At 52.7% G+C, this 10,125-nt stretch overlaps 2 protein-coding genes across 2 annotated transcripts; one reads left to right on the forward strand and one right to left on the reverse strand.

Annotated features, from left to right (window-relative positions):
* Window positions 1-450: 450 nt before the first annotated feature.
* On the forward strand, window positions 451-7,174 carry LOC119431454 (multidrug resistance-associated protein 1). The gene is made up of 2 exons (XM_049657775.1): window positions 451-4,016; window positions 6,031-7,174. The coding sequence occupies exons 1-2, from the start codon at window positions 841-843 to the stop codon at window positions 7,172-7,174; spliced, it is 4,320 nt and encodes a 1,439-aa protein (XP_049513732.1). The 5' UTR covers window positions 451-840.
* A 621-nt stretch (window positions 7,175-7,795) lies between these two features.
* Window positions 7,796-9,050, reverse strand: LOC119431108 (uncharacterized). Its single transcript, XM_049657779.1, has one exon. The coding sequence runs from the start codon at window positions 8,853-8,855 to the stop codon at window positions 8,616-8,618; it is 240 nt and encodes a 79-aa protein (XP_049513736.1). The 5' UTR covers window positions 8,856-9,050; the 3' UTR covers window positions 7,796-8,615.
* Window positions 9,051-10,125: the final 1,075 nt, after the last annotated feature.

Here is a 10,125-nt window from a genome sequence, read left to right on the forward strand (position 1 = left end):
TATCACATTACCACCCGGTTCGTGGCCAAGGAGGTTCTTGTTGGTGGCTGTTGTGTCGGCGGCGGCAGGCGGGGGGGGGGGGGGGCGCGCGGCGAACGCCCGGCTCGCCGACACGGGAGGGAAAAGAACGCTGATGGCTCACGGGAAACCCAAACGCAGACTGGGCCGACCAGCGGCCCTTTATTCCTCGAAGACTCGCCCCAACAGATCTCATCCTCTCATTGGTTCCGCACACACACGTGAGCGGACGTGCTGCGACATCTGGCCGAACTAGCGGCATAACATACGCAAACATTATTGCGCTAGCTCCCACACAGGGCACCACTCATATACCATAGTGGCCCCTTACCCACAGTGGGTTTGAACCATTAAATAAGGAATTATCATAATCATCATCATCATCAATCCGCCGAGGGCCGCTTCCCAGGGCTCGGTCCTGTGTGGACCGGCGTGTGGTGTCCACAACGGGGACAGCGCGCATTGGTAGCGCAAGAGCTACGGTCTCCAGGACAGCGCATACCCCGTAGGCGCCGGCGTGGCCGAAGGAATTCGGTCGTCCTGCCTCGAACTTTTCCATTAAAGCACCGGCCGCAGGACAAGCGCGCAAGTGCTTCGGGCCATTACTCGTGGTCTGCGATGCAAATCAGGGGCCACCCGTCGACGTCGTGCTCCGAGCGCTCCTAGCAGCTGGCGCGCCGCCAGTATGAACCTCGACGCATCGTCTTCGCGAGGGGACGGCTGATTCGTGCCACGTTTTCGCCGCTAGCAGCGACGAATTGAACGCGTTTGATCCCTCCAGTCGCCGTCGGGTAACGACCCTGCCGCGCCGCCGCCATCAGCATGTCCTTTGGCGGCTTCTGCCGCACTCCACTGTGGCAGCCGAACGTCACGTGGCACACCGACTACCCTCGCCTGACGCCATGCTTCGAGAACACCGTGCTCACGTGGATACCCTTTACCACGCTGCTGATTTTCCTTCCGATAAAGATGGCCTCCTCCATCGGACCGAAGGTGCCTCCTTATCCGATGACCCTGCTCTCCTACGCCAAGTACGCCTTCATGTTTTACCTCTGCCTTCTCCGCGTCCTCTGCCTCAACGACTACGTCGGCCCCGACGTATCCGAGAGCGAGTTCATGGCGTGCGTGATTAGACTGGCCGGCTGCGTGATCTCGATCATGTATCAATACGCCGAACAGAGGCGCGGCCGACAGACGTCCAACGTGCTGTTTGTGTACTGGACGTTGAGCGCGTGCTGCAGCACCGCCAGCTACTACAGGGTGCTGCGAAACACGTTCAGCACGCGCAGTGAGGCGCTGCCCTCGGCGTTCACTTACACGCTCAACGTGATCGCCTACCCAGTCATGTGGTGCCTCGTGGTCCTCTATTCGTTCACGGAGCACCACCCCAAAGACAAGGTCACGGTATGCCCCATGGACGTGGCATCGCCCATATCGACCATCAGTTTCGAGTGGTTCACGTCGCTCATCCTGTCCGGTTACTGGAAGACGCTGAAAGTGGACGACCTGTTCCCAGTTTCCGAAGAGATCAAGACGGTGAACAACTACAAAAACTGGCTGCGGAAGAACAACAACGTCATCGACGGCAGGCATCTCAAGTGGTCCCTTTTCCGGACTGTCTGGGGCATGGTGCTGTCGACTCTCGTGATACAGATTCTGTTCGCTTTCTTCAGGACTATGCCGCCCGTCCTCCTGACGTTCATGATTCACTTTGTGATCGTCAAGGAAGAGGAATATTGGAAAGGTTTCTTTTATGCTCTCAGCATCTTCCTGGCGGGAAAGACAGGCATGACACTTTTAAGGCACTGCGACTTTCACTATGTTGTCATGGGCATACAGCTTAAGGGCATATTGGTCCACGCGGTGTACACAAAAACCCTACGGGTAGCAAGCGCCTGCTTGACGAAATACACAGCGGGAGAGATCATCAACCTAATGACTGTGGACGCAGATAAGATATACCAGACGTCCTTGTTCGTGACAGCTGGCATGGGTGCGCTTTTGATGACGTTAATGGCGGCAGCGTGGCTGTGGCTTTTCATAGGTCCATCGTCGCTCACCATCATCGTCGTCACAATCGTGATACTCCCAATAACAGCGCTACTCGCCCGTGTAGCTGACAGGTTGCAGCAGAAGCTGATGTCGTTAAAGGACAATCGGCTCATGTTCACCAACGAGGCGTTAAGCAATATCCGCATCCTCAAGTTCTACACCTGGGAAATGCCCTTCTTGAACCGCATTCTCAGCATCCGCAACCAGGAGGTGTTGACGATCAAGTTCTACGCCGTATTAGCGGCCACCATGCGGTTCTTCTGGTTTACGCTCCCGTTTGTCCAGTCGCTAGCCATCTTTACGGTCTACATGCTCACGGAGGGTCTCACCACGCTCGACGTACAGACGGGATTCGTGTGCATCACGCTGTGCAGCATGCTTCGGATGAACCTCGCCACCTGCCCCGACGTCATCTCCAACTTCATCCAGTCATCCGTGGCTCTGGGCCGCATCGCCGAATTTCTGGATGCCGAAGAAAAAGACACGGATATTATCGGCAGCGATCCCGGTGAGGGTAACGCGATCCGCTTTTCGAACGCCTCATTCACGTGGTCCGCCCACTCGGACGAGCCACCGTTCCTGCAGGACATTGACCTGACCATACCCAAGGGTCAGATCGTCGGCGTGTTCGGCCTCGTTGGCAGCGGCAAGTCCTCTTTTCTCAACGCCATGCTGGGAGAGATGGAGCTCGTCGAAGGCAGGCTAGACATCGACGGCGATGTCGCGTACGTGCCACAGCGCGCGTGGATCTTACATGGAACCATACGCAAAAACATCACGTTCATGAACGAGTACGAGAAGTACTTCTACAAGAGAGTTACGGACAAGTGCTGTCTGAGAAGCGATTTTGACATGCTCATGGACGGAGACAAGACCGAGATCGGCGAGAAAGGAGTCAACCTCAGTGGCGGTCAGCGCCAGCGGGTGAGCCTTGCCAGGGCCGTCTACCTGGACAAGGACATTTACCTTCTGGACGACCCCCTTAGCGCTGTGGATGCGCAGGTTTGCTCGAAGATCTTCAACAAGGTCATCGGCTCCCGGGGGATCCTGCAGAACAAGACGCGCATCTTCGTGACGAATAACCTCGCCCTCCTTCAAGCCGTCGACGTGGTATTGTTTCTGCAAGGTGGCAGAATCGCGGACTACGGACCCTACCGCGACCTGATTTCTAGGGGAGGCGAATTCGCCCGCGTCGTTCGCGAGTTCTCGAGACAGCGTGACGATGATGACAAGCGCGACACTGGTGGCGCGATGATGGCCAAGGTGATGTCCAGCATCGCTGACAGCGTGGACATCAGCAACACGATGTCGGCCATCACCAGGGCCAACGCGCTCGTCTGCGAGGAAGGCGTACAGGTGGGCTCCATCAACAAGCAGGTGTACTTCAACTACCTCCGGCACGTAGGCTGCCTTATCGTCATGCTCACCTTCACCGGCTACGTGGGCTGCCGAGTGTTCGACGTAGGGTGCGGTCTCTGGATCGGGAGCTGGAGCCAGGACTCGAACCTACCCAAGGAGCAGCAGACCGAGGAGAGGAGGAACCATCGGATGGTCATCTACGCAGTGCTGGGAACCATGATGGGTCTGTTCGCGTTCCTCGGCACGTCCATGCTCAGCTACGGCACCATCAAGGCTTCGAGGACACTGCACGAGAACATGATGGTGTGTATGTTTGACGCGCCCATGTCCTTCTTCGACACGACCCCCGTGGGGCGCATCCTGAATAGGGTGGGCAAGGACATTGACCAGCTGGACGTGCAGCTGCCCCTCATGGCAAACGTGTTCTTCGAGCTTTTCTTCCAGCTCATGGCCATGGGCGTCCTCATATCGATCGTCATGCCGCAGTTCCTGATCGTAGCTGTGCCGTTGGGTTGCCTCTACGTCTTCATGCAGAAGTTCTACCTCCGAACGCTGAGGCAGCTCAAGCGACTGGAGGGCGTCACCAGGTGCGTCTGAATGTTGTCGTCACGTAAAAAGCGGGGACAATGCAACCCGAATAATTATTGCCCCATTTTGCGCTTACTCTATATGGTAGCGTGTTGCGTTCTTGCATATCATTCTCTTCAACAACAAAGTAGTTAATGCCACTAGATGCGGTGGAGAACACCCGCTTCAAATGTCAGGCTCAAGAACGTGCTCTGAAAACATCAGCGCTTAGTATCGACGGAAGTTCGTTGAGAGAACAAATGGAGATAAAGCAACTAAATTTTAAGAGTATGTTGGACGTGTAACTTCTGTTGTGCGGTCAAAGTTAAAAATATGCGCGCTAGTAATAATAATAGGGGTATAATTCTGAAGTTTTGTTATTTCTACTTTAGAGCTGTATGTGCTTTTCAATGGTGGGTTGTTTGAGCCATATACAAGTCGCATCAACGTGAAACTTGGTACTACCGTAGAATTAAGGCGTGGCGTAAGATGAACACACTAGATAAATTTCAAAGTTGCATGTACTTCGAGGGAGCCGTCGGAAGTTTTCCAAAGCTTCGTCTAAACTCTTGAAATGCTCCTTCGAGTATCGATTCAAATGTTAATAGCTGTTCTGATAAAGAATCTAAGAACGTAAGCTTAAAAAACCTTTACTCGTATACTGGAGACCCTATGAATCGCTGAAAAAAAAAGTCAAATTGAAAAGAGCGTCACATGGCAATGGTGAAATCTATTCATAATATCACCAGAAGGTTCAAGGAAAAAGAACCCTCCTCACGTGATAGGCGAGCGGTAATTTCTAGTCGCTTCGCGTGTTGTGGAAAGAGGGCTAGAGCGCAAGGAGAGAGAGAGAGAGAGAGAGGAGGTGGAGGTGGAGTGAGAGGAAGCTGATTTGCTCTGCCTAACGTTGCGCTTACGGGAAAAGTGGTGTGCCGGTTTCACACACTCTGCGGCAAATTCACCACGAAACTTTGAGTGACACGTATGTGCACGTATGTATGCACAAGCTCAACAAGCCGCTATGGCGAGTTCCATCTGACTAGTGGAGTTGTCAAGCAGAATTTTGTGAATCTGAGCAGTCGCCGAAAGTATGTAGTGTTGCGACTCGGAGTAGCATTTAGGCCAGGAATCCTTCAGGTATAGGGATGAGTACGTCCGGGAGTACGAGCGAAAGAAAAATGGTTTATTGCATATTGAAACAAGTAGTCAGATTCTAGTCAGATCTGTCTCAGTCACACTCGAGAGGCCCCTTTTAAGCAGTTCTTCTTCCCTAGTTCCCTACACAAGGGAATTCGATGACCTTGGTGCGTCCAATCGTAGGGGTGGTACTGTTCACAGAAATCCGCCTCTTATATCTAACCTTCGAAGCAAGGAAGAGGCAAACTCGAAACAGGGGGTTCACGCTCCTTCCACAAAAGTCGTCGACCTGGTTTCTTGATCTCCGTGACGGTCGTATTCTCAGGGTCAGGAGCGAGGCCTTCGCGCTGCAGTGTTTACCGCTTCCAGCGAAGGTGGCTGTTGTTGTTTCTAAGTGAGCTTCTTTGCGCGTCACAGTCGGTGTCGGGCGCCGTCGCCAGGTAGGCGGGCACTGATGAAGAGGCTGCCTCGGGGGGAAGCACCCGAAGAATGTGCACTGCCGATTTAGGACGCAGTAGTAGTGAACTGTAGTATACTGTGCAGTCATGAACATATGAACTGCTTAAGCGAACAAAGGAAAAAGAAAGGTCAATTTTGTTGATGGATATTCAATAAACGAACACCCGCATTCGCCTTTTCCGCAAGAGCAGTGTTTTTCGTACGAAGAGGTCCAAATAAGCTCTACAAATGTCTAAATAGCCCTAAATACAAGCTTCCCAATTTGGCTGCTTCGATTGAATTTTTTCCCGTTCAGCTTTTTGTCCGTGACTGCACAATGACTGGTCAGCTTAGTTCTGTTACGTGCTGACCAAATTTACTGCTCGACACTCCTCACGAAACAGGCAGCGGCGCATTGATTTCGATCCTTTTTTAACGATCCCGTCCTCCGATCTCCAGGTCGCCCGTGGTGAACACGTTCGGCGAGACCCTGGACGGTCTGAGCAGCATACGGAGTTACAACGCCGAGCAGGTCTTCATCGATCGCTTCCTGGCCGAGGTGGACACCACGCAGAACTGCTCCTTCTCGCTGCTCATCTCCAAGCTGTGGATGATCAGCCGGCTCGACCTGATCGGCTGCTCGCTGGTGCTGACCACCGCCTTCCTCATCATCTACTGGCGGGACACCATCAGTCCCGGCACGGCCGGCCTGCTGATGTCCTACATCATCACGTCCACGTACGCCTTCAACAATCTGGTCCACTTCGCCGCAGAGTCCGAAGCGGCCATCGTGTCCTCGGAACGGGTCGAAGAGTACTCTAAGGTCGAGGGCGAGGCGGCGCGCTACATTGAGCCGGCCCCGCCTGAGGACTGGCCCCAGAAGGGAGTCATCTCGTTCATAAACTACAGCGCCCGCTACCGGGAAGGGCTGAGGATGTGCCTGCGGGACCTCAACATAGAGTTCGACGCGGCCGAGAAGGTGGCCATCGTCGGCCGGACGGGCGCCGGCAAGTCGACGCTCACGCTCGCCTTGTTTCGTATGATCGAGGCGGCAAAAGGCTGCATCGTCATCGACGACATTGACATCTCCAAGATTGGTCTGCACGACCTGCGCTCCAAGATCACCATCATCCCGCAGGAGGCGGTGCTCTTCAGTGGAACGCTGAGGATGAACTTGGACCCGGAGGACGATCACGATGACAGAGAGCTGTGGGAGGTTCTGGACATCACCCACCTGAGAGACCGGTTCCCCGACGGCCTCGAGACGGTCATCAACGAAGGCGGCTCCAATATCAGCGTCGGACAGCGGCAGCTCGTGTGCCTGTGTCGCGCCGTGCTGAAGCACTCAAGGATCCTGATCCTGGACGAGGCTACGGCAGCCGTGGACGTCGAGACGGACGCGCTAATTCAGAGGACTATCCGGGAACTGTTCAGAGAGAGCACGGTTATAACGATCGCGCATAGGCTTAACACGATCCTGGACTCGGACAGGATAGTGGTGATGGCGGATGGCGAGGTGATTGAGATGGGGCCTCCCAATGACCTGCTGGCAGACTCGTCCACTGAATTTTACAGTATGGCCAGGGAAGCGGGCCTCTTGTGAATGATGTGGTTACGTTGCGTTTCAACAACGGTTTCGATATAACACGCGTGGCTCGGTTGATTTGCTTTATTCAGGAGAGGCTGACTGCCCGTTGATAATGAAAACATAGATAACGGCTTTCCAGGAAAGCGTCCCATGTTGCGTCGACGTTGCGCTTCGCGCGTCTTTTATGTGCTATAGAATATCTGACGTTGAATCACAGCTACAGATTATGGAAACGTTACACCGAAAGCTACTTTTACAGGTTCTCGGTGAGCGTTAGTGGCAGTGTGCTGGTCGTGCGATTCATCCGCATAGCTGTACGATTTAATCAAAGAACGTCAAATCGCTGTCAACAGTAAATTGAGTGGTATGGTCAAGGAACCTGGGATTGGTATTTTACAGAGTGTCATATATAATGAAGGATCAATTAATGCTCTTCTGGTAGAGACACGTGCGTGAAAAATTTATCATGCCGCGGGCAAACAAGCAACGTTATGCGAAGCTATCACGGACATGACACACACGTACTGCGTGTGCCATGTTGTGTCCGCGTTGGCTCCTCGTAAAATTTCGAGATGAACAATTTGTTCTATGACAAAGTCTTGAAGCAAAATAAGTCGTACAGGGGTCAGTTTCGAGCGTTTTATTTGCCGTGTAATACTTTCGAATGCGCAGGGACGCACAGCCTTCCATATCTTTTACGTGCCTAGTTGTATGTATGGGCCTCCTTTGCTGCAGAAGAAAATCGCAAATGACGGGGCACCAGTGCCTACGACGGTATTGCTTCCTCTAGCCCAGTTGAATCCGCTAGCTAAAGAGATAACAAAAGTGCTCGAGCAAGCACAATCAAGCGACACCATTGTTTGTTAGGGCCGAGATGTTCCTGAAATGGTAAGCAGGGCAGGACGAACATGCCAACAGGGAAGTCTGTCTGAAGTCACATGGGATCCGTACGCTTATTTTACAGAGTACTAGAAAAGAATCGGTCCACAGTGGAGTGAAGAGAGGTGGCACATGGAAACTGGAGGTAGCACAAGACGCTGGAGGAGTTGGAAGCATGACGAACGTGGCGGAGGTTACAGAAGTCGGTTACAGAGACAAGAGCGCACTTGCAGGAAACGACGGCTGCTGTCGGCGGCTTCTGACACCAGAGGCAGAGAATTGCGCGGAATCCAAGTAAGACGATCCCCACAGATGCGGACGCAGTGTTAGGGCGTGACAAGTGAACAATGGGCTGGATTCAGGGGCTTGGTGGTCTTCGGTATAACGGGAGTACCGTCCAAAGTCCTTGATAGAAGGGCGGTTCTTGAAGGAAGGCGAGTTTAATTCACAATGAAAGGACAGGTAGAGGTTTCCAGGAACAAGTCAGTAGCGTGGTTTTCGATGAGCAAAAGAGGACACCTCGAGTTGAAGGGCTTGAAGCTTCGAAAAGGGAAGGCTGTGGACCTACCACTACCTGTCAGTAGTGGCAGTAGGCCCCGAAGGCCGGCAACTCCTGGGGCACGACGTTGCGGTCATCCAGCTTGCCGAAGCCGTTCTTTTTCTTGCGGCGCAGGTTGTCGATGGGGGAGCGAACGCTGTTCCAGGCCGGGGCGCTGCCTTTGTCGGTCTTCTCCTTGACGCGCGCCTTGAAGTTGCCCCACTTGCGGTCCAGCTTGTAGCCGAAGATGGTGAGGAATCGCTTGAACGAGTTGGCCATCTCGGCCAGGGTGGCGTCGGACGGACCACGTGCGTCGAGGACCGCGAGGAGGACTCTCAGGGGTCTTTAGACGCGAAGGGCCTCTTGGCGGGAGGCTACCGTAGTCCGGGAGCGGCCAGCTTCGCGGCTGAGCTTTCGACGGAGAAAAGCCGTTGGGGCGCGTTTCCCTCGCGCTCGTAGCACGCCCCGCCTTCTTCGTCGCTGTCTTTCCCTTTGCGCGCGTGGTCCAGCGATAACGCCGCGGTTGACATAGGTAACGTCCATCCCTGAATGTCGCTGTGCAAGGTGAATTAGGCCTTCAGGGGAACGTAATAAGCCTTCGTGAGAAGCGGTACTATGTGGTAAAAGATCGATTAGGCCTTCAGGAGAATCACTATGATACCAGGTTCAGGCCTGGCCGGTTCTCTAGCAGTAGATGGGTCTACGAAAGGAAAAATTGTCATGCTCCTGAGGAGAGAGAGGGGAATTTATTTACAGGAAAGCAGAGAAGCTGGCCTGAACTGTAGCTTGATCTTGCCTGCTGATCTGCACTGACTTACTAAAGGCAACACAAGAAGCTACGAATTAACACGTAGTGGTTCTTCAGCAGCACGGAGCTAAAGTGAAATGACATTTTGGGTTTTGGCACGGAGCTAAAGTGAAATGACATCTATCTATCATCATCGTCATCATCATCATCATCATCTGATGCTGCTGCTGCTGATGATGATGATGAACGTCTATGGTGGCTCGTATCCACTAAGGGGGATAGACCAAACCGATATGCTTCCGTTCTTCTTCTTCTTTATTTTACTGGAAAATCCCTGACTACTGCAAGATATTACATTAGGGGTGAAATTTACATACGTATGCATATACGAAAAAAAAGAACATGAAAATACACAGTAAAAAGATGCATGAAATTATAAATGCAGGAATAACCAGAAATATATGTAGCCATTTTTTCTCCTTTAAGGCTCACAATGAATCGCTACGGCATCAGCAAACGCGCATGGGCAGGCGATTTTCGTGATGTGATGGGGCAGGTCGTTCCAGTCTGGCTATTAGAAAGAAACAAAGAGGCAGAAAAAGTGACGAATTAACAGCGCGGGTGGGTGAATTTTATGTATAGGTCCTCTAAAACTTTGTGTTAACGTTTAGGTGCCTAATGCTTTGTTTTGAGTGTTTGCCTTTGCCCCTTTTGGTATTTTGATGGGTGCACTTTTCAAACAACGCAATGTGAACAGTCACATTTGTAAGTACGAGCCATGTTTAGAGACAACAACTTGTT

This window comes from Dermacentor silvarum, chromosome 10 (genome assembly GCF_013339745.2).
Source record: "Dermacentor silvarum isolate Dsil-2018 chromosome 10, BIME_Dsil_1.4, whole genome shotgun sequence".
NCBI lineage: Eukaryota > Metazoa > Arthropoda > Arachnida > Ixodida > Ixodidae > Dermacentor > Dermacentor silvarum.

Coding starts and splice junctions, on each gene's coding strand:
- LOC119431454 (XM_049657775.1), top strand. CDS start 841: ATGTCCTTTGGCGGCTTCTGCCGCACTCCACTGTGGCAGCCGAACGTC. Junction 4,017..6,030: donor CGACTGGAGGGCGTCACCAG/GTGCGTCTGAAT, acceptor TCCGATCTCCAG/GTCGCCCGTGGTGAACACGT.
- LOC119431108 (XM_049657779.1), bottom strand. CDS start 8,855: ATGGCCAACTCGTTCAAGCGATTCCTCACCATCTTCGGCTACAAGCTG.